Source organism: Ursus maritimus, unplaced genomic scaffold (genome assembly GCF_017311325.1).
Source record: "Ursus maritimus isolate PB19 unplaced genomic scaffold, ASM1731132v1 scaffold_15, whole genome shotgun sequence".
Taxonomy (NCBI): domain Eukaryota; kingdom Metazoa; phylum Chordata; class Mammalia; order Carnivora; family Ursidae; genus Ursus; species Ursus maritimus.
In genome coordinates this window covers 5,331,327-5,355,757 of record NW_024423897.1, presented here as the reverse complement: position 1 = coordinate 5,355,757, position 24,431 = coordinate 5,331,327, and the positions used below count along the sequence as shown (strand labels likewise).

Below are 24,431 nucleotides of genomic sequence, written 5' to 3'. Positions count from 1 at the left end.
CCCCTGCTTCACTTGGACTCTGTTCCTCTGTTCTGACCCACTCCCACCCCAAATCACTGAACAGACCTGTGAGGGAAGCAGCTAACTCAAAATCCTAAGACCTGGGTTCCAGTCCATACATGGTAGCTGTGTGACTCTGGGCACATCTTTCTCATCTGCAAAATGAGAATAAAGGAACAAACTTAACTCCCCAGGATTATAATGAGGCTCACATGAGACAAGACACAGGCAAATGTAAAAGCTTGGAAAACTGAGGAGCACCATATACACGTATGGTGTGATTATGATTTATTAGCATCTCGTGTGCCTGGTGATCGATGCACCAGGCAAGGCGTACTCCCTCACTCCGGCCTTTGTTTTTCTGGGACACATTCTAGGACGGTGTGTAGCCACGTGGTGTAGGAGGTGGACACCAGGCTGAGTAACCCATGGGCAGTATGTCAGCATAGCTGAACATCCTGAAATACCACTGACCTCAGGCGTCCTCAGAGTGGAAGCTAGGTGGCCTGAATGATGCAGAGGGTTCTGGAGCCAAGGAGCAAGGCCAGGACCACTGGAGCAGGACTTGGCTTCCATGGAAACTCCCCCACTTACGATAGAGATGATACATATGATAAATTAATGATAGATATAGATACTTAGACAGGTGGAGGGTTGGACAGAGAAGTACAAACATGAGAAGATACTAACAGCAGGATAAAAAGAACTCAGTGAGCACCTGTTATGTGCCAGGTAGTTTCAGGTATGCCCTCACACCTGTCACTGCTGAATTCCTCAGCAACGCTACAAGAAATCATCCTCTCCGTTTGTCAGAAAGGGAAACAGGTCCAAAGAGGTTTAAGTAACTTGCCAAAAGCCACCCAGCCGGCCCATGTTCTTTCATCTAAGTCTCACTGTGCCCGCCTCAGAGGACACCCCACAGCCACCCCCCTACCCCCAGTGCTCTGTATTGTCTTTGTTACTTTTGAGCCTTTGTTTTCTGTGAGCACATCTTGGAAAGTCTGAGAAAAGCCACAAAGCAGTTTCCATTCACTGAGCACCCGAAACCAGCTCCTGAGCCATTCCTGTTTCAGCCGCCTTCAAGGTTCCCAGGTGAAAGTGAGGAGGCCTCTCAGGAGAAATCAAAGAGCTTTCTCTTCTGGAGCACAGAAATGCTTGCAAGGCGGGCCAGGCTCTGGGGCACACTAAAAAAACTGGTTTGGAGCCAGAGGCTTCTATGGGACACCGCACGCTGACACCCACCCTCTGACACCCACCCGCTCCATCCTACCTCCTTTTGTCCCTTACAGCCTTATTCAGTCCCTGTCTTACTGCTCCCTGTCTCACCACCTTCTCCCCTGCAAGACTGGCGGGGGGTCTGGGCAGGGGCTCGGCCATGATGTGCCTCAGGGGGGGCTTCTTGCTACAGCCTCTCCTCTCTCCCAGGCCCCTCCATCGGAGTCCCCGCTCCTGGCTCTCTCAGGGTGCAAGGCCAGGACTCCAGGGAATTCCTGGTGCCTTCCTGTGGTTCTGGAGCGAGGCGTGAGTTTCGGGGCCACTGGCTGTGGTGACTGGGAGAACTTAGGGGTCTGTGCACACTGTTGGAGCCCTTCTGTTAGGAGGTTTGATTAGCTATGGAGGACGGATGGCCCTAAAGGGACTTCGCAGGCAGTTAAAGAACCCTCTGTGTGAGGGACAGGGACGGTGAAAGAGGAAAGATGGAGAAATCTAGCCAGATTTTTCCCAAAGTCCCTCCCACCTCTTTCTGAGCTGGCCTCCTCAGCCTCTATCCTCCATTCCTTTGGCCCCTATATCTCTTTTGAAAACTTCCCAGTCTGGAAAGCATGATGGCCTCAGATCTACAAGTCTCCTTGTACATAGACTAGGCTTTCTGTTGATTCCAAAGGTTCCCTTAAAACGCCCAAGGAATCAGAATTTTAGAAATGGTCAAGTTCTATCTTCAGGATGGGAAGCTAAAGACTAGAGAGGTAAAGTGGCTTTGCCCAAAGCCCTACATGCTGCTAAGTCCTGTTCCATGAAACCAGGATAGAGGCGCCTTAAAATTCAGAGCCCAGGACTCATCTTCCAGGCATGGTGGGTGGGGGTCACCCACTGTATTTCACTTCCATGGGTCTTTGATCTCCAGATTCTTTTCTGGCTGTGGTCCAGCCAGCTGAGACACCAACTGAGACACCAGCTGAGACACCAACTCAGAATCAAAGCCCTGGCAGCCAGTAGCCATAGCAGCCAGTAGCCATAGCAGGAGCTGGGCGATTCCCACAGACACCTCTACCAGGTCAGGGCTCCACCCGAGGGAGGAGCTGCGGGACGTTCCGCCCACTTGTCTGCCTAGCTAGTCTTGCAGCTCTGTCTTCCCCATGGGGAGAGCCACTCCATCAGAGAGTGGCCGTGTGCCTGCATCCAGGGGGTCAGGGCTGAGGATGAGGAGACTCTCAGGGACCCAGAAGACCATGTTTTGCCTGAATGCCCAGCCTGAAGGCCTGAAGGACCTGCCCTAACAGAGCCTCGGCAGCATCCTGGTAAGAAAACTGCTGGCCCCTCCAATACTTGGAGGGAGGAAAGGGAAGGAAGTTCAGATACAAACCCTGCTGGGAGCGAGGGGAGGCGGCTGGGCCAAGGATTTGCTGAGCCCCTGCTTTGTATCAGGTCTCATCACTGTCTGAAGAACTATTGACTACCATCCCATTTTATAGTGGAGGAAACTGAAGCTCAGGGAGAAGTAACACAATCTGAGTCAGTGCCAAGTCAGGATTAGAGCTCTCCTGTCTAGCCCTAGAGCCGCAGGAGCTCCTTGCTCTCCACACTGCCGACCAGGGCCCACGCCCCACAACCTCACCTGCCGTGATTTTCTTAAGGAGGCTCCCGTGGCAAGAATACCTCTCCTCGCCTCAACTAATTTGGGCTCCACTCCTGCTTCCCAAGAAACGATTCTGTCTATGCGGAAGTGACGGAAGTCAGGGGAAGTCTGCCTGAGTGGGAAGGAGGCTAAAGCATGACATGTTTGGGGTTCACTGTCTATGTGATGGAGATTCTGGGAGTGGGAATGGCAATGTGTGCATATTGTAATTACCTCTGCTTCTCAGAGCCAATCCAGAAGAAGCTGCCATCTGCCACCAGGGTGACCCTGAAGTCCCGTGTCCGACCCTGTCCTTCCTGAGGTGATGCCAAAATGAGTGCCCTCAGAGGGACACCGCCGTCAGCTCATACCCTGGATGGCAGCGTAGGGTATAGGAAGAGCTTGCGCTTTGGGCTCTCATGGTCGTAGTGGGATCACTGAAGTCCCCATGGAAGATGTCAAAGGGAGGGAGAATGAAAATTAATATTTATTGAATGCTTTCTGTTCCCATTTCGCAGATAGGAAAGCCCAGACTCTAAAAGGTTAAATGACTCAGGTGTGTCCACCCAAAGCTCAAGCTTTTCTCCTAGGAGAGGAGGGATCTTGGCAGAGAAACCCGCAGAGTCGAGTAGAAGTTCCTAGGCTGCCCCTACTCAGGAGCCTCCAGAGACCGTCTGAGTACATGTCCCCTGTAGGTGGGAAGGGCTAGATGCAGCTGGACTCGCCAGGTCCCCTGTGGCTGTGGGGACAGCCCTTAGGGCACTCCCCTCTGGTGGCTCAGTGCGTGGCTTGGCCAAATGCCATTCCCAGTGTCTGTCTCAGCCCTGGGGGCTGGAACCTTCACTCAGGCAGGCAGATACACGAGTCATCACTTGATGGTTGGCCCCTCTGCCGTGCGGGGTGAAGGCACCAGCGCAGTTGCTACTGGGGACACAGTGCAGATGCAGCACTCTATCTCAGAGGTGGGTTTGGTGTAAGAAGGACCAGGGTCAGGTGGAATCCAATTCACTTTGGGAGCTGGGGCCCTCTTCCCAGATGCAGTGCAAAGAACAGCGGCCTAGAAGACCTGGATTCAAATCATGGCACTTAATTGCTGTGTGGCTTTGGCCAAATCCCTTCACCAATCTGAGATTCTAGAAATTAACACCTACGGGGCCCTATGGTCATGAGAATTAAATGCGACTAAGCACCAAGCACAGAACCTAGGGGGCATCTAGGGGGCTTCCTCTTCTTCTCTTTTCTTCCTTAATAAAATGAGACATGCTCAACAACCTAACCATAGCAAGTGGGGTCACATGGGGTCATCTTTCCAGGTCTGGTGTGGACAAAGCTTTTCAGAGGCAAGATTCCTTGGAGCAGATTCAGAGGCCCAGGCCCCTAACATAGGGAAACACGATTCAATAGAGCCCTAACACAGAGAAACACGATTCAACAGGAGTCTTGGAGCTGAAGCTAGATTGTTCTCCAACTTGCCCAATAAAATTCAATTTCCTAAAGGAGGAGGAAGGATTTAGGAATATCCCAAAATGAGAATGAAGCTAATTCAGAACAGACTAGGAAGAAGTCACAGATGGCCATGGGCTAGAGGGGAGACAGAGCATAAGTGTGTAGAAGAGTGTCGGTGGGCGAGTCTCCCTATCTTTGCCCAGCATCGGGGGGGGGGGCCCACCTTCCTTTGTTCACCTGGCAAATGCAAACACTTTCTTCAAGAATCTAATGGTCTTCTCTACGACTTCCATCCTGGCACTGTCCCACCCGTCCCCAGTGGAGTTGACCACTTGCTTCCTTTGCACACCATGTATCCTTTGCCTCAGTCCCTGTTATAGGACAGTCACAGGAAACGCTGTGTCGCTTCACTGCTTACAGTCCTTTCTCTCACTAGAAGGGAGCTCTGGTGATTCCCAGGAGGAGCTTGTTAAGCCTTTGGAAAATTGAATGAAGGGAGGGGAGGGCATGGGAGCCATTCCCTGGACCCTGTTAAACTCGAGGCTGGGGACAGGGGAATGGACAGAGACTGGGAAGATGAACTAAAGGAAGAAGGCTTGACTATGATCACTGGTGGACTGACAATGCTGACTTATCAAAAAGATGAGAAGGAAAGGGCTGAGGAAGAGAAATATGGCAGTGCAGACTTCCAGGAGCTTACAAAGTGCAAAGATGTTCATTACTGATTTTGTAACAGTAAAAAATGTGGAAATAACTTAGTACCATACACAGGACGTGTATTATATAAATGCTGGTACATTGATCTTATGAAATACCTTGAGCCACTAGAAAGAATGAGGCAGATCTGTAGGAACATTGGGAAAGAGCGTGTGTCATGGGGCAGCGGTTAGAAGTGAGTGGGTGAGCTGGCCTGGATTCAGGTCTGTCCCGCACCTGCTCTACAACCTTGGGACTGTTTCTTATCCTCTTGAAGCCTCAGTTTTTTCATTTGTAAAGTGAAGAGAATGGTAGTAATTACCTGGATGAGTTGTAAGGGTTTCTGAGGTTCTCAGCAGAGTGCAAGCATGCACTAAGTATTTAATGAATGTTGGCTATTGTTGTTAAGCAAAAAAGTAAATGCCAAAAAATACATATATCACCCCAATTTTACTTTTTAATTCTTTTCTTCATATAGATACACATGTATATAAATATACAATAATATATGCTTAGAATACATAACTGTTAGGAGACAACTGATTGAGGTGTGAGACTAGACAGAAGTGAGAAAGAGGCAGTTTTTTTTTTTTACACTTTATTTTTTTAGGGAAATTTTGGGCTTACAACAAAATTGAGCCCCCTACCCCACCCCATGCACAGCTTCCCCACTATCACATCCCCTCCCCCAGAGTGGTACATTTGTTAAACTGATGAACCTACATTGACACATCATTGGGACTTACACTTTTAATATTACGTTTCTATCTTGTTTTCATTTCTACAATGAGTGTGTATTTGTTTTCTAAGTAAAATTAATATTAGTTGATTAATGGCTAAATGGCACCTTAAGCCCCAGAATGCCCAGACTCTTGAAAGTGGCCTGGTTCACAGAGGAGGGGGTGATCCACCCTGGGGCTGCCTGCCTCGGCACAAGGCCCGAGCCGCACCCGAGAACCCCCACTCTGCTGTCACCAGCATGACAGGTCACAGGCTCACCTGTCTGGCTGCTGGCTACTCTCTCAGGGGGAACATCTGACAGGCGCTCCCAAGCCTGAGGAGACCAGGCCCCCGGGCCATGTCTTCCCTGACCGTCCTCACGCATACACGATGCTCACCCACCCAACCAGCCGAACGGCTTCAGAGCACCCAGGGAGCAGGTCTGGGAGGTTGGGAGAGCAGCCAGTATCACGGGTGCGAGGCTGCCATCCCTGGGCTCAAGTCTCCTCTGATATTCAGTAGCACAGTGACCTTTCTGTGAGCCCGTTTCCTCATCACAATACAGGATTAACCTGCCCACCTCACAAAGGCATGGTGACAGTGGAGTGAGAAGATCGCTGGGAAAGTATCTAATGTATTCCTTGGAACAGGGAAGGTTCTTGGGAAGTTTGTTTATTATTGGGAAGTTTCCATTTCCTGTCTACATGACCTGCTTAACAGGCCTAGACCCTTGGATAAATGGCACTGCCGGGGTGACTGCATAGCTGGGGGTGTCCTTCCTGGCAAAGTCAGGATAAGGACAGTCTCGGGGCTCTCCAGATACACAGGCCAGGATGAACTGGCTGCATTTCTGGTGCTGGTGAGCCACTCTCTGAACAAGGTGTCAGCCTTTATTTGGGTTGGATTTAAAATGTGATCCTGCAAAATGAAGTCATTCCTGGACGGCATGCAGGGACCAGGAGCTATGAGGCTGCTCCCCACACATTCTGAGAAAACACTGCGGCTGATGACCCACAGCATGGAGGTGGGCTTGCAGCAGGTGAGCCCTTTGGGTCACCTCTCCCGCCTTGTTTCCCCAGGCGATTTCTCCTTTGGTCCCTCTTTGTGTGAGCGCCTCATCAACATGAAAAACAGTCTCCACTTGACCTTCATGTGTCTGAGTCTCTTCACTCCAAGGTGAGTTTGCTGCCTCACAACGACCTTGCTCTGAATTGCTTTGCATATATGCACGAAGTAGGAAGGGCGGCGGGTCCTCCTACCTACCAATGGCAAGATAAAGCCTAGTCCATCCACCTCCCTGATACACCCAGACAACACAACTTCCTGCCACGCATTGTATCTGGAGAACTCGGGCTTCTGAAATGGGCATAGATGAATGAACCCCTTGTGTTTTTTCTAAAGACGACTTAAAGGGTTTCCCAAAGTACCTCGATATTCTGATGTACGGCAAATGGGTAATAAAATGGAGTGGGATAGGGCCATATTAACTCAGCAGCTAGAAATTAGAGATTTCTCTCTGGGAGAGTCACTGCTGGTCCATGGGCACCACACGTACACACACACAGGCAAACACAAGCTCCAGTTTATGTGTGTACACGCTTTGTCACACATAAATAAGCACATGCACCAACACCCGTTTTCTTTTCCAGGATATGTATCCAGGGGAATCAGTTCAACGTCGAGGTCAGCAGAAGTGACAAGCTCTCCCTGCCCGGCTTTGAGAATCTCACAGCAGGATATAACAAATTTCTCAGGCCCAATTTTGGCGGTAGGTCATCCTTTTTGTCCAGGACATCAGTTCAAAAGGACAAGAACAGAGGCAATATGCAGGGGAGGGTTTCAGGGGATTTTAGTTGCCTCCATTTTCTGGTCTGCCACCTGTTAAGGATGAGCAATGATGGATGAGGACAGCCAATGATTGTCACACTACTTTGAAGAACGTGCTTTGCCTCTCAACCTGTGGGAAAAGAAATCCTCTTCCCTGCTGAGGAGGTGACCAGAGCCTCTAACAATCTCTCACACACGGTCTTCCTTCTGCCCCCACCTCCAGTGTCATTATTTAAGGAACTCGCCGGGGCCACACCACCTAGCCTTCCAGCTTTCAGCCTGGTCACTGAAGGCTAACCCCAAACTGTGCTACCTGTAGGACTTGCCTGGGTCCTTTGCCTGCTCAGAATACCTGCCTATGTCCCAGCGTCCTCGGCATAGAGTCCAGAGCCCCTTGGCACACCAGGCTTTCCCCGCCCGGCCTCTGTCCACCAGTCTTGCCTGCCCCAACTCCTCCCGCCCTGCCCTGACAGGAGCACGCCCCAAACGCTCCCTGACCCCCTTGGCTTCCCCGGTCTCCGTGCCTATGCTGATACTGTTTATCAGCTGAGAATGGCTTCTTCCAACTTGATTCCCTGGCAAAATGCCCATTTTTCACGTCTGAGATCAAAGGCTTTCTCCTCTGAGAAGGCAGCCCTGATTCCTTTAGGCCCCATCTCCATTGTTCATACTTTGTTTTGAACATACTTCCAAATCACAGTCATTACGGGGCAGCACCATCATTGCCACTGGTTTGACATCTCTCAGCTTTAGGCCGCAGCCCCTTGAGGGGGTCTTGCTTTATCTGCCTCACTAACACCAGCAGCAGCTCAGCGCTTGGCGCACAGCAAGTCGTCAGCTGGTATTTGTTGACAGCATGAGGCAAGGAGCGAGGGAATGAGACCAGTCCCATACCTCCTCCCAGGGTCTCGGTCTCTGTGTTTATAAAATGCGAGATTGACCGAAGTGGATGCTAGTGTCTCCTTACGTAAAACAGAAAGTGGTAGAAAGAGACTTGGAGTTAAACAAACCTCCATTTGGCTCCTGTCTCTACTGCTTGCCAAGCGCCTTAGCTTTCTAAGCCCTCTTTCTGTAAAATGGGGATGTATCTTCCACCTCACGGAGGGGACTGATGGAGATGCAGTGGGTGAACATGAAGCATGGCGCCTGCCACCTCATCGGGGTGCATGGGTCTATTTTAATCCCCTTCCCTTCCTTCCTGCTCCTCCCCTCACATGATAAAAGTCTCTGGTCAAATCTAGGATTAGTGGGTTAGTCCAGGTCCTCTGAGGAGCAGACACCAAAAGGTGATTATCCATGCGAGATATTTATTGGGGCAATATCTATGACAGCACGTGGAGTGGGAAGAGAGGAAAGCTGACCGTGGGGGAAGGGAGAGGGAGGGCAGGAAGGTTGGGCAGAGGTATCTTAGACTATGGTGCAGTTCTGTGTGTGTTTGGAAAGGCCCCTAGGGAGAATTTGAGCCCAAGTTCCCATCAGAGGAGTCTCCTGTCTCTGTGCCTTCCAGGCACAGTGTGCCTTCGTATCCTCACCACACTCAGTCACTGGTGGGACGTCAGCCCGCGGGAAGCATGGCCTCAGAGCAAGTGTAAATATTTCAGAGCACAGCAGCTGGGCCAATGACACTCACCTCAGTTGGAGATCAGAGAGACCATTTTCACAGCCACACAATAAAGATTTGAGGTCCTTAAGTTAACAAACCTAGGAAGGCTTCAAGCTCCCCTGGTCTTCCCAGGCCCGGCTGAACACTAATGACAACCATATGAGTCTGTACACCCTGGTTAGGTCCAATTTCTCTGACTTCCAAACCCCAAACAGACCAGGATACTGCCCTTCTTGCTGCCTGCTCACACGTTCTTGGGCAAAGTGCCCATTCTGAACCTGGGGGGACCCAAGGAGTGTGAGGCCCAGATCCACCTGGGCCGAAACGGGGGCAAGGGGTTCTTCGTCAAAAAGAGAGGAAGGCACAAGCCCCAACACCTTGGCAATCCGTCTCTGAAAGGAACCACCATTTATGTGGCAGCCTGGAGTTCCGTGGGGCGCCCGTGTTCTCTGTAATGTCTGTCCCCCCAGACTCTAGGTCCCTGAGATCCTTAAGAGACAAGACCTCCAAAGGGTGTTTCAGGGAGTGAGGGAGCCAGAGCGCAGGTTTGTAAGCAGGCCCTAGGAACGCTGTCCAGGAACCAGCTTTGACCTCTTTCCTAGGAGGAAGCTGCCCTCTGGTGGCACAGCTCACTCTTATAACTCAAGGGGACGAAAGCAAGTTCTGGTCCATAAAGAAGCCAACTGAAGGACTAGCTGGAAACAAACCACACAGAAAGCACAGCAGAGTGGAACTTCTGTGCGTGTTCTTTTTTCCACGTTTCTCGGGGAGAGCAAATAACACTGACCCACTGCCCACTGTGCTCCAGACACTGAGACATAGATCCTGGAACCTTCCCAACCCGACCCTCCAGAGCAGGCAGAGTAGCTCTCTCTCACAGGTGACAAACTGTGGCACAAAAAGCTTTAGCAATTTGCTCAACGCCACACAGCTACGAAGTGGTGAGCGCGAGATTCAAACACTCTGACTCCAAGCTCCTTTTCTTAAGTTCTGCCTGGAGGGACAGAAAGCCACTTAGCAAGATGCTCCTTCAGGTCTATCCTCAAAGACCTCCCATTCTTCCACCAAATATCCACACCAAGTATTAGCTGAATTATTTTTAATTGCATTGGTTCTAAAACTCCATTTCCAAATTCCTACCTACATTCTTATAGCTTGGTTTCCTTCAGTTAATAATTAGTCTGATTCCTACCAATTAGATGGTTTTAAGCTTCCTTTGAATTCCACCTCTCCTCTTCCTGGTTAATCCATTGTCACCGTCCCCTGAGGCACCCCTACTTATTTATTGCAAGTGAAAGCTATTGCAGCTATTAACCTGGTGAGTAAATTTGTTCCTTTTCCAGAACTAGCCAGGATTATGGAGGTGATGGGGAAGAGAAGGCAAATGCCATTTAGTGAACTTCTATTATTATGTGACAGACACAGTCCTGGGACTTTGTACAGATAATTGTTTTCGAGCACCTTCTTCACACATATTTCCTCATGCCACCACCCTGCAAAGAAGCTGCCACTTGCTAATGTCATTCAACCCTCTCCACGACACTAGCATTATCCCTACTCAAAGGTGAGAAAACTGTAGTTCTGAAAGATTCAATAACTTCTCCCAGCTGTGAACTCCCATCCTTCTCACCCCTGGGCTTTTCTTTCACATCTCCAGTCTGAGGTGAAACAGACTGCCCTGGCCCGGCCTCTGAGAATGGTGGCTCCAAGGCCTCTGTCTCAAGAGCTGAGACCAGCGCGCTCAGGAGTTTGGCCTGAGGCCCAATATCTGTATACCAGCTCACAGGGGAAAGATTCTGGAATTCTAAATAGTTTAGGCTTCCTGGAGAGTAGAGGAAGAGGAGGTGAGCAAGAGCTCAACCATGAGCAGTCTTGAATGCCATCTGTGGTAAATGAACTTACTTGAGGGGACGAAAAAAAGATCTCTGTGCACAAATTTCCAAATCTCGTACTACATTTCTCAAATGATTTGTCTCTTGCAAGCACCATTGGAAAAATCCTCCAAGTAAGAAGTAGCAAATACCACCACGTCCTTTAAACTACACACTCACGAACACAGTGTGGTCTCTCTTACATATTAGGCTATTTGTATGTTTGTGCATTTTTTATACAAAAGTTTTTCATACTTTCTTTTCATTCTACATAGTGATTCCTCCTGACAAGGGGAGGACAGAAATTTACCTTTCACTTTATGTACTTCTAGAGTGGTTAAAATTTTCCAATAGGCCAGTGTTACTTTCGTAGCTTCTAATTTTTAAAACACTGTGCTGAAGTAGCATGTTTGGTGTTTCTATGTAAGTTCTTCCGATGTTTTGCTTCATTCTTAGGAGAACCAGTTCAGATAGCACTGACTCTGGACATTGCAAGTATTTCTAGTATTTCAGAGAGTAATATGGTAAGTGTGGCCCCTTCATCTTCCACCTGAGGAGTCCTTCTTGTGTTTTATGGGAATGCACTTTCTAGCTCCTGAAAAACAGAACAGAGACCCACAGCCCCCAGGTACTTGGAATGGCAGAAGCTGGAGACCTATCCCAAAACTCAGGATAGCAGAAGATTCTTGTAAAATAGATCTTCTGAGTATCAGGGGGAAAGTGGATTCAAGGGCCAGGAGGGAAAAGATGAGGGAGTTGAGTGGGTGCATTTGAAGCCGGGGAGAGAATGAAAGGACAGTGGGGAAGCCTGAGTATCTCGTGGAGCCTCCCAGAGCGGAAGAGAAGCTAAGCTGATGAAAACCGACAATCACATAGCTGCTTTCCACCATCCTGTCACTTAAGAGAACCCATTAAAGACAAAGTGACACTAAAGGCAGCTTGCCAAGGGGGCCTGCTGTGCATTCTGGGTAAATGCTGGACAACCTAAGCACTTAGCTCACCAGAACCTTCAACAACTTGGTGGGGCCTCTGGGACAGAGGGCGGGCAAGTTAAGGCCCTAAACATGCTCCTATGGGGCTCCTTTTCAGCAGTGAGAGTTATTGTATAGAATAAATAAGGTCCTTTGTTCTCTTATTGCTACAGGCCCCTCCCCCAAGAATAAGACTTTGTTCACCAATGTCTATTATAGTCTGTACTCTTGACCTAAGTGGAGGTGGGAAGGGAAGTAAGACTTCATCCCTTTCCTTCCATTTTCAAAGTCTTTCTCCGCCCCCCCCCCAACCCATTTCCACTACCTGGCTCCCCCCTCAGGACTACACGGCCACCATATACCTCAGACAGCGCTGGACGGACCAGCGGCTGGTTTTTGAGGGCAACGAGAGCTTCACCCTGGATGCGCGTCTCGTGGAGTTCCTCTGGGTGCCAGACACTTACATTGTGGAATCGAAGAAGTCCTTCCTCCACGAAGTCACTGTGGGAAACAGGCTCATCCGCCTCTTCTCCAATGGCACAGTCCTGTATGCTCTCAGGTGATCGGGTCCCTTCCACCTCAGGGCTGAATGGGGGAATGGCTGGAGGAAAAGGCATCAGTACATCCTGGGTGGTTCTGACCAACACTCAAACAAGCCCCCTGAGGTCCCGCCCTTCTCATGCTCCTGCCTTCCTAGGTTCTTGTCCCTATAATAGAAGGGCCCTCCTTCCATTCAGTTTGGCTCAGCAAGCAGCTACTGAATGCCTGCTCTGTGCCAGGCCCCACAGTGGACACTGAGACTACAGAGCTGAATGAGACATTGTTCTGATGCAGATGGATAAGCAAAGAAGTCCAGAATCCCGGGGGGGGGGTGGCGGGGAAGAGATGGGGAGTAAGTTAGGGCTTTGTTGGGTGATGTTAGAGGAGGCTTTCACAGAACTCTGAGCTGAGTCTTAAAGAATAATTTTTAAACAAAACTAGCAACGGAATAAGGGGAATAGCAAGAGTGGCAGAGAGGTAGGTCCATGTGAGGAATTTTCTTTTCATGGGGTTCAGTGGAGCTAGAGTTGTCCCAGAATGCATCTCTATTTGTCTGAGGCATTTTTCTACAGAGAAGCCAAGTGCAGTGCCCCGAGGCCTCTGCCGTCTGGAGCCATGGGCTCCCCTTTGTCCCTTTCCCCAATCCCTGAGGTCAAAAGTTCCTTCCACCCAGTTGTGCATCAAGTGGCTGGTTGGCCGGATTAGGTAAGGTGCTCCCTAGATGCTGCGAGAGGCAGCCCACAGGCAGAGGCTCATCACTGCCTGTGCAAGGGATGTGCAGGGACCGAGCAAAGCTTATGCTCCCACAGTCCTTGGGGAGAAGGCCAGGAACCAAACATTCATGGGACTTATCTTAGATCCCAAGTAAGAAGCTGACACGATGCAACAAAGACTGAGCTGTCGAATAAAATGAATTTTGGAATTGTCCATCTGGCATTCCTCAGCCACACTGAAGTTCGCAAAAACTAGCTAAAGCCCCAACCCTTCCTTCAAGAAGCCAGACTAGATCTCTCCCTTGACCCCAACTCCAAACAACATTAATTTCCCCTTCCTGTGTGTGCACGTGCATGCGCGTGTGTGTGTCTGTGTATTCTGCACATAACCCAGTCTGTCCTGTACATGGATAACGGATGATGGTTAACAGCCTGGCTCTAGAATCGGACACATATGGGGGCAAGTCCCTCTTCTGTCCCTGCTCTGTGACCTTAGGGAAGTTGCTGGACCCTCTGAACCTCAGTTTCCTCAGCAGCAAAAGGAGAATAATATTTCCTACCTCATAAAGCTGTTGTAAAAATTCCAAGGGAAAATGCCCGTGAAGCACTTCGCCCCGGGCCTGGCTTGGAGTAAGCACGCAGTAAACAGTAGCTGGTGTCATTCTCTGTCTCCCTGAAACAAGTGTGAGCTTCCTCAAGGTGGTACCATGCACACATCATTTCACTTTCCCCAAGATCCCAGCACAGTGCTTAATAAATAAGGATGCTTAATAAAAATAAGTGATACTAGGGGAAAAAAAAAAAGGAAGTTAAAGATCGGCCAATTGAAATCTCCACTGCGAGGGCTTTATTGATGTTTAATTCAATGTCTCTGGGTGTTGGTGCCCAAGAGCCACAGGGCCTGGGACCCTCCAACATCCTCTACTTCCTCCGAGAATGCTGATCCCCTCCAAGAGACAGGGTCCTTGAGAACTGCCCAGCCAGGAGACCTGGGCCCCAGCCCCAGCTCTGCCACTAAGAGCTGTGTGAGCTGAAGCAAGCCCCCAAGTCTGTTGCCAAATGGGGACAGTGGTGACAGTGCTGTCTGTTCTAGCTCCTCGTGGGTTTGTCATGAAGATTAAATTTTCAAACTGGATGCAAAAGTATCTCAAGCCAATGAGTGATTCTCTTCTGCAATACTGTTGCAAGTTTGCCTCTTCATCGCCCACATTCCAGCTTCCTCCATTCTGGACCCCAGCTTTGACCACATCTCGGAGGTGTTACTTGACACAGAAAACCTCAGGAATGTTTTGAGCGTAGGCTCCAAGTCGTCACACATTCACTGTAAGAGTCAAGGTGAAAGTCCTCTTGGAGTGGCCCTTAAAAGGGAATGTATCCTTTCCCCCATATCGCTCCTTTTGAACCCATTTTTCCTTTCTTAGAATCACAACGACTGTTGCGTGTAACATGGACCTGTCGAAATACCCCATGGACACACAGACATGCAAGTTGCAACTGGAAAGCTGTGAGTATATATCCTGCAGGCCCTGAGATGGTTTTCCTGGGTGACTTAGATCAGTGTATTCATGAAGAAAGCCACAGCAGCAGCCTTTCTTTTCTTGGTGTTGATTCCAATTGATTCAGCCCTTCCGAGGGTTCGTCCAGAGAGATTAGAGACCTCTCAAAGACAACCCTTCCAACATTACATCTTTTGGGGGAGGACCATTGTGCATTGGCACTAAATATTTTTTTTTAAGATTTTATTTATTTATTTGACAGGGAGAGAGACAGCCAGCGAGAGAGGGAACACAAGCAGGGGGAGTGGGAGAGGAAGAGCAGGCTCCCAGCAGAGGAGCCTGATGTGGGGCTCGATCCCAGAACGCCGGGATCACGCCCTGAGCCGAAGGCAGGCGCCCAGCCGCTGTGCCACCCAGGCACCCCTGGCACTAAATGTTTCTACTTAAGAGTAGACAGGGCAGCCAAGGAAATGGGGGTCTATAGGACAAGGAGTGGGACTCAGAATCTGAGAAGACACAGAAGCCAGAAAGAACACAGCAGAGGTTAAAAATGGTAACTATTCAAAGCAATCACTGACATTTATTACACAACTGCTTTCAATTTTGAAAAGTTGTTTGGTGTATGTATACATAGCTTAACACAATAATGCCAGGAGTGGGCATCTAAACTGCAGTCTGAGGATTTATGATGAGGGATGAGCATTTATTCTAAGTTGATGTGTGTCAAATGGCATCGTTGAGTAAATCTCCATTGTTCCGAAATGCCCACCGGACTTGGGAAAGTGCTGCCTGTGCCAGGTGTCCTTGGGAAACAGTGCCTCAGATAGGAGTCATTAAGGCATCAAGGGATGGTTGTGTGAGGAGGAAAAACCATAGTCAAGCACTGGAGAGCAGCGGGCACTTCTGACATGAGAACACGAGTGGTCAATGTCCAAGAAGCACAACCATTATGAGGCGGCAGTCATTTTTCAGAGGTAGACATTTAATTAAAGACTCAGACAGGCAGATTAATTACCCTATTGATTAAATGCATGCAAAACCTCCTTAAAGCAATACAACTATTTGGGGGCAGAATAAAACTTGAGGTTCTCAAAAAGAGAACTCATTTTCAGCCCCACATGGAAAAAGTAATTGCCCTCCGTGAGTGGCTCTACTCATCTCAAATCCCGGGAGTGAGATTCTCCTGGAAACTTCAGCACTCGGCTTGCACGAATACCATCCCCAGTGAGCAGAGGAAGCTTTCACTGAGTGTTTATTCGCAGTTATTTGGGTACAGAAACCTCACAAAGGGTTTTTTAAATCCTGAACACCATCCCTAGGAAAGAATTGCTAGCATCCCACAAGAGCTGTGATAATGTAATGATTGCGAGCATTTAATAGTTGAAATGGAAAGTATCCAAGTAGAAGCTTGTACAACTCACTTGTTTAGATATATATTTTTTCTTATTTCTTGGAGATCCTAGGCCTGTTTGGACAGCAAACTGGACAGTAAATTTTGGGGTGCTTCTGAGAGAAAGCCCTTAGGCAGTTTTTACCTGGAAAGCCTCTAAGAGCTCATGACCACTTCTCTGCCCTGTGGAGGGGAGATAGCCACTGCTAAATAGTGCATACCACGAGCTAAGATGTAACAAAATGTTAGTCCCACACTGGGTCCCATCTCCCAGTAGCCTGGGGGGAAAAAAAACCAGTTCCCTGATTAAGATCACAGGTTCCGGGATCACTGTGTTTCCCTGTCACTAGCTTTGGTGGCTTTGGGTGACTAGAACTCACCTCTCCAGACCCCACTTTCCTCATCAGTGAAGGAGGAAAAATAAGAATATCCGACTCAAAGGTTATTTTTTAACAGCTCTGTTGAAGTAAAATGTACGTGCCATAAAATTCAGCCCTATCAAGTGTACAATTCAAAGATTTTTAGTAAATTTGCCAAGTAGTGCCACCATGGCCATGTTTCATTGTTAGAACTTTTCCATCAACCGAAAAGATCCCTTGTGCCCATTTACAGTGTCTCCCGTTGCCACCACCAGCCTCCAGGCAATCACTAATCTACTTCCTCTCTCTATGAGTTTGCTTTTTCTGGGTATTTCATATAAAAGGAATCAGCACAACGTGTGGTCTTTTGCATCTGGCTTCCTCCACTTAGCATGTTTTTGAGGCTCATACATGTTGGAGCCTGTCTCAGTGCTTTGTTCCTTTTTGTTGCTTTATTCCTCGTTATTCCATATGAAAGAGTCCAAAGAGTCCACATCCCTTTGGCTGGTTTCCACCCTGTAGTTGTTAAGAATAATGCCCCTGTGAACAATCATGTACAAGTTTTTGTGGACATGATTTGATTTCTCTTGGGCAGATACATGGGAGTGGAAGGCTGGATCAAATGGTAAATTTATGTTCAAGTTTTCAAGAAACTGCCAACCTGTTTTCCAAAGTGGTTGTGCCATTTTACATTCCCGCTGGCGATGTTCCAGCTTCTCCACATTCTCATCATTGGTTATTGTCTGTCTTTTCATGACAGCCATTCTTACGGGTGTGAAGTGGTACCCTCCTGTGATTTTGACGTGCTTATCCCTAACGGTTAATGATGGTGGGCATCTTTTCATGTGCTTATTGACCACTCATCTCTCTTCTCGAAGAGATATGTTGAGGATTAAATGAGATGATAATGTTATAAACACTTAGAAATGTAATTGCTCACTGAATGATAGCTGTTATCATCACCATCATCACCCATGGGTTTTGGGTTTAGACTTTCTGAAGGTACAATCCTGCCTTTATTTTTAACTTGCCTTGCTATCCTGAGAAAGTTATGCAATCTCTCTGAATCTGAGAGTTTTCACGTATAAAATGGGCAAAACATTACAGTTCCTCGATTCCAAGGCACAGCATTTATTGAATAATATTTTAGGAAAAAAGGTAAGCTCTACTTTATATGTTTGTATGTATGTATGTTTGTATCAACTCTAAGATCCATCCCAATTTCAAAAACTGTAAAGAAAAATTTTTTTAGTGAAGAAATATAGAAATTTCTACCTTGCAAGTTTGTGAGAACAGTAGAGACGTCACGTACAAAAGACTTACCATAAATGTTTCATAAAACTTAGCTATTATTACTATTATGAACTATATTAGTAAAACTGCTTTGAGATTTATTGAATGCCTGTGTTAACAGACATCAATAAAGGGGCTAGCTGCAGGTTTCTTGTCTTCCGTTTTTGTTTTTGCATTTAAGCCAACATGGAAATAGGAACAGACCAACTGTAAAGTCGCCGAGAACACTGCCAGAGCTGCTAGACTGTCCTGAAAGGCACTATGGAGCTTAGGGCTGTGTGTGTTCACAGACACGAGTTCAATAAATACCATTTAAATAATGAGGGCGGCTACTCCTAGAGGCCTATCACCTACCGAGTATATGTAATTCTTAGCGTGGAACCAGTTTTCGATTGATGGCATACAGCCCTAGCAGGCCATCCTGTTCGGAGGAGACACTGCAATTGCACATGAGAAATCCCGCCAAGCTTTGCATGGATTCATCCCTGGACTTAGCACCATCAAGACAGAGCTCCTGCTGCCTCCATATTGTAGTGTTCTCCAGACCAGTTCAGTCTGCTACCTTCTTGCACTGACCAGGGCACTGTTTTCCTTGCCAGGGGGCTATGATGGAAATGACGTGGAGTTCAGCTGGCTGAGAGGGAACGACTCTGTGCGCGGGCTGGAAAACCTGCGACTTGCTCAGTACACCATACAACGGTATTTCACCTTAGTCACCAGATCGCGACAGGAAACAGGTGACTTGTGAGACACGTTGTACAAAGGCAAAATAACTGGGTTGCATTCTGCATCAGAAATACCATCCCTTTCCCACTTTATCTCTTTGGGGCCCAGGAACCCCTCCACAATGTGGTAGGACAGGAAGATTTGGGCTTGGCACTATTATCTGCTTCACGCCCAGTATTGAAACGGCCCCCCAAGGGCTCACAGTCTAGTGGGGTAGATGTTGAGGAAACCAGCAGGTACAATGCTCCAGGAATACTATGACAGAGAAAGGCACAAGAAAAGGATCATGGGTAGGGGTACCAGCACCCCTCTACATCTCATTCTATACAACAGCAATTTCTTTCATTGAAACTATAATGACAGTTCACGCTTAACAAGGTTTTGGTGAGCAACAGATAACTTAATGTGAATAGAGCTAATTAGAAGTCCCATAGGGAAAGTGCTTTGTGAGGAGACATGATTTTCCTATCTCTTCTTTACCCTATCAGGAAATTATACACGACTGGTCTTGCAATTTGAGCTTCGGAGGAATGTCCTGTATTTCATTTTGGAAACCTACGTTCCTTCCACTTTCCTGGTGGTGTTATCCTGGGTTTCATTTTGGATTTCCCTTGATTCAGTTCCTGCAAGAACCTGCATTGGTAAGCACCTCCAACAGGAGATTTCTAAGAACTGGGGTTATGGGTCCTTTTTTGTTTCTTTTTGCCTTCTTCCAGTTTTGTTTTGTTTTTTCACTGATATTCATAGGGCAGTTCCGGGAGTTGGTTTCTTGAGACATCTTTTACAGAGAAAGAGACAGACAGTGGCTTTTAAAACATGTTTTACAGTAATAAGAGAGAATTGTGATGGGATGGTCTAGTACCAGTTATTTTGCATACTGAACATCCCCCTCCAATGGAAAGACAGAAGGTGGAACCTTTAGAAAGCCATATCACTCATATCCATTCAAGATGGACAAATCAATCCTAGACGATCGCAGATTTTTCAAAATGAGCTGTTCCATTTCCGAGTTCTGTCCGTCTTTGCCAACTCCTGAAGAGTGGCAGTCTGCCAGGTAAAGGTGAAAGGTTCACTGGCTACTGATGTGGGAACATTGCCTACCTGTTTTCCCAGGAGTGACCACCGTATTGTCAATGACAACACTGATGATTGGGTCCCGCACTTCTCTTCCCAACACCAACTGTTTCATAAAGGCCATCGATGTGTACCTGGGGATCTGCTTCAGCTTCGTGTTTGGGGCCCTATTGGAATACGCAGTTGCCCACTACAGCTCCTTACAGCAGATGGCAGCCAAAGATAGGGTAAGAATTTTGAGAACCTTGTATATGATTCATCATTTGCCATGTGCTGATCTGTAGAGATGACCCTGACTAGTTCCTGTCCCCCAGTGATTCACTTTGCTCCAGCAATTCTCATCCTTGTTCAGGTGGGGGCATCTGGACGTCATGGCACCTTTTGAAAAAGACTGCTCTTTTCGTCAAGTACAATGGGATATTAACATGTTTAATCTGCTAGCAAAAAATAACTGTTGTCTGTATGCAACATGAAATCACAGCCACAAGAACAAGCATCCATGAAAAACCCAATATGAAACCAAATGTGATCGTTTGCTTACACGTTTCAGATTAATATGTATTTACTATTTAATTCTTTTGTTGCATTCTTATTTTCTTACATTATACAAGTAATGGCTTGCTGGAAAATGCATGGAAAAAATTAAATTGCAGCAGATTTCTCAATTAGCATCTTTGCTAACTGGGAAAGACTACCGTTATCTGAGTTAGCAGTGAAACACTGTGGTCCAGCTCTCAGAACAATAATAGTCATTATTATCAATTGAACATTTACATGCACTAGACTTAGTCACAAGTCCTTTGCAAATATCATTTAAAATACTCATAACAACCCAGTAAGGCTATCTCCATTTTTATAATTGTGGAATCTGAGGTACAAGAAGGGCAAGTGACTTATTCCATGGGATGTAAGTAAAGAGGTAGAGCTAGGATTTGAACCTAAATCTGCTTAGCTCCAAAGCCTGACACCAGTTATTCTTACTTGCAGTGGGCAATAGCCATGCTCTTAACTATTATTCACTACAGGCCCATGGAACACTGGGAGTCTTTGGAAGCCCAGTTTGATAAACACTGATATGCGAAAGCTTGTGCTAACAAGCAAGAAACTGGTAGGGATCCGCACAGAAGAGATGCCCACCTTCAGCCAAGTGCCAGGACCACACAGGGTCTAACGGTGAGGAAATGAATCAGAATAGCCCAAAGACCCAGTTGCCTTGTTCCCTTGTGTTTGACTAACACGAACGATGCTTCATACAGTCTTACTATCAAAGACAAATGATCCCATGTGCTGGCCAAAGAAGAATATGGATTTCATTTTACTCCCTGTAGGCTTCCTTAAGGGAACAATGATTAATTATATTTAAAAAAAAATCTGGATTTGGTAGATTGGCCAAAAGGGATTGGAGAACTACTACAATTCTTCACCTAAGTCATCAGAAAGCCCTTATTTTGGTGTGTGTAGAATAATAGCTTCACTACAGAGTACTCGTTGTGTGCTAAACATCTCCTTTAGTCCGCCCGACAGCCTATCAGATGGCTACCACTGTATTCCAAATTAACAGTTGCGGAATCTGCCACTCAGAGCAGTGAGATGGCTCATCTAAGACCTCACAGCTAGGAAGCGGCCTGGCCAAGGATCCAAACTCCACTTTCTCCCACTTCACTACACTCCCCACATGCTATGCCATTCCAGGCATGCTGGAAAATGATGGGTCCCTGGAATTGTAGGGAGCATTATTCTCTTTCTTTCTTTCTTTCTTTCTTTTTCTTTCTTTCTTTCTTTCTTTTTCTTTCTTTCTTTCTTTCTCTCTTTGTTTCTCTCTTTCTTTCTTTCTTTTTTTCTGATGTAAAGTTCGATGATTCATTAATTGCGTATAACACCCAGCGCACCGTGCAATACGTGGGAGCATTATTATTTCTGTTTGTGTGGCAGAGGCTTTTAGCCACTGCCGATTTCTATTATCTCTCATAATCAATGAATCCCTCCTCACTGGGACAGAACGGAATTCATCAAACGCCTACTAAGTGCTTTACATATTTATACCACCCCTCTCATGAGGTAGGTATTAATACCATCACCATTTTGCAGGCAAGGAAACTGAGTGTTAAAGGAATTCAGGTGACTAAAATTTCACAATAGCAAGAGGCAGAATGGAATTCGAACCCAGACCAGGTAACCTCAGGGCCTGAGCATTGAGCACACAGCTCTGCATAGCCGTAGTAGGAAAGGTTCTTCTTCACAGGACACAAGCTGCTGACCTAGGGATGAGTGCCTACAAGCAGGATAATAGGACTGCCAAGTCTGGCTCACCGGCCTATGTCTGAGGCATTTAATGCCACTTTCTATTAAACCTAATTATTCAATATTTAGGCTTCAAGTACATAATATCTCACGATTTATTTTGCTAAGTCAAGTCTTCAAGCTAACTGCATTGTCTGTGATCTAGGGGACGGCAAAGGAAGTAGAAGAAGTCAATATTACTAATATCATCAACAGTTCCATCTCCAGCTTTAAACGGAAGATCAGCTTTGCCAGCATTGAAATCTCCGGTGATAATGTTGACTATAGTGACTTGACAATGAAAACCAGTGACAAGTTCAAGTTTGTGTTCCGAGATAAGATGGGCAGGATTGTTGATTATTTCACAATTCAAAACCCCAGTAATGTTGACCGATATTCCAAATTACTCTTTCCTTTGATTTTTATGCTAGCCAATGTATTTTACTGGGCGTACTACATGTATTTTTGAGAGTACGTTGAATTGTTTGCATGTCATGGTTCTTCAACAGAACAAGGTGATGACGTAAATGGTATTCTAAGCCGAGTGTGTGCGCTAACCCAGTAGAGCTGCAAGTGACTAAAATGACATTTGAGCTTTTCTCCTCAAGGAATATTCCCCACCGTTATTTAAGCTGTGCAGAAGTCCTAGCATTACAGAGTCTCGTAGCAGAAACATCAACTCACTCCCTTTTTATCTTTACCAAAGACATCCCCATGGAGCCTAAGATTACAAACCTACTCAGAGTTGACTATTTGCTCAGTGGCTCCCTAGTCTGCATTTACCTCATATAAAAAATGAGAAGGAAACTATTATATGTATTGAGTAACCCTCAAGTGTCAGTGGTTGTTTCTAAATTAATCATACATGCTATTTACTAAATCTCTACAGTGCTTATAAAATGCATTGTTACCTATTCAGGGAGTAACATTTTCTAGTTTTTGTTTTTGATTAAAATGAAATGTGGGCTTAAGTCAATTCACTGGAAGTCACTGCACTAACTCAATACTAAGATGAGTTTTTAATACAGTATTTAATACCACGGCAGAATCGTCCCCAAATTCCAATAAATTCCACCGTTGAAAAATCAAATGTAAATGACGAAAACGTTAATGGATCAATAGTCTCAAAAATAAAATTGTTTCTAAGATATAATGCATTTCCCTGAATCCAAACTGAAAAGGCTCTGGGGCTTCATTCCCCCATTTGATATGTCTTATCATTTTACTATCATACATACACCAGTCCTCAACAATGCAAAAGCCCTTTCCCCACATCAGGCATGGAAATGGAAGATTTTTTTAACTGATTCTAAGGAGTCTTACTTTGAACTGCTGCCATCAATACTTGTAGAACCGAGTCCATTTCTATCTGCTTCTCTGACACGGAGCACCACTTTCCCAGCAGCAGATCTCCTGCATCTCTCCAAGAGGAGCTCTTATTCCTATGCTCTAGTGACCAGGAATGATGCTTATCAGATCATGAACTGCATTACTCAGAAACAAGTGGCTTAGAACAAGTAAGCTTGGCCTTGCTCGGAACCCTGATCCTTCTGGCTTGATTACTTGGAGTAGCTTATCCTGCATGAGTAGGAGAATGTTGGCCCTGAGTCCTGAACTTCCTGAGTAACAAGGGGACTTGTTCCAGAACCTACATGCAGGCTGCAGAAGAATTGTCTTTTCCAAGTCCAGTCACTCTCACCCTAACACAAGAAGCACATTACGTGCACCCATGCTCCTTGGTCAAGCTCTGCCAACAGCATTATTAAGTGGAGATTTACCAGTGTGTCATGATAAAGGCTTCAGTTCAGCCTCAATCTTCGTAAGAAGAATCTCGCCATCTTTCATTCTTTAGTTTCCTTTTCGGATAAATGTATGCCTTTACCTTTTTTTTTTTTTTCAGAAATAAACCATCGCTTCTCTTTTCTATAACCCCCTGTACCATAGGCTCTCGTTCTTTTTCTCTTTTTGATAATTCTCACAATTCAGGGTGTGTGGGTATAATCACTTGAGCTTTTAACAAAATGTTTCTAATGGGAATGAGGGAATTAAAAGAGATGGAATGTGGTTGTCTGGTTCAATCATATTTGTGATTTTTTAAAAAAGGGTTTAAAAGGAAATGTCTGCTCTGAAACCCCATTCAAGTGTTACATATTTTTAAAAAAGCTGTAAACGGGTGAAACTGTGAAATAAACATACCATACTAGCTACCCACCAAATCAAGGGGTCATCTGTAGAATGAGTAGGGTAAGATCCCATTTGGAAAAGGTATACATCATAGCGCAAACTCAGTGGGCTCAGTGTCTAGCATCTCCGCGTTCCCCCCACTGGAGACACTACCCATACACACTCACACACACACACACACACACACACACACACACATTCCCGACTATTTCCTGCCAAGGAAGATATGCACTGGAGGCACAGTCGATGTCTTTCTCTGAGATCACTGCCCCACAACACTTGCCTTTCAGTTAAACAGCTGGGCCCACAGCTACTGAAAGATCGAATTCTCAGAAAATGTTACGGATTCCCTTCTAAGCCTTCTTCATTGTTTTGGAATTCACTTTCATTTTTGTTGGATGGTATT

General features: G+C 46.6%; 1 protein-coding gene across 1 annotated transcript in view; it reads left to right on the top strand.

Annotated features, from left to right (window-relative positions):
- Positions 1-23,905, top strand: part of LOC103664783 (gamma-aminobutyric acid type A receptor subunit pi) — a 29,782-nt gene extending 5,877 nt beyond the window's left edge. Inside the window, exons 3-11 of the mRNA XM_008692709.2 lie at positions 6,778-6,874; positions 7,348-7,466; positions 11,456-11,523; positions 12,312-12,529; positions 14,645-14,727; positions 18,361-18,498; positions 18,976-19,128; positions 19,601-19,788; positions 22,008-23,905. Of these exons, the coding sequence (XP_008690931.2) occupies positions 6,822-6,874; positions 7,348-7,466; positions 11,456-11,523; positions 12,312-12,529; positions 14,645-14,727; positions 18,361-18,498; positions 18,976-19,128; positions 19,601-19,788; positions 22,008-22,310 (1,323 nt within the window). The 5' untranslated portion in view covers positions 6,778-6,821 and the 3' untranslated portion in view covers positions 22,311-23,905. The remainder of the gene's footprint in view (positions 1-6,777; positions 6,875-7,347; positions 7,467-11,455; positions 11,524-12,311; positions 12,530-14,644; positions 14,728-18,360; positions 18,499-18,975; positions 19,129-19,600; positions 19,789-22,007) is intronic.
- Positions 23,906-24,431: the final 526 nt, after the last annotated feature.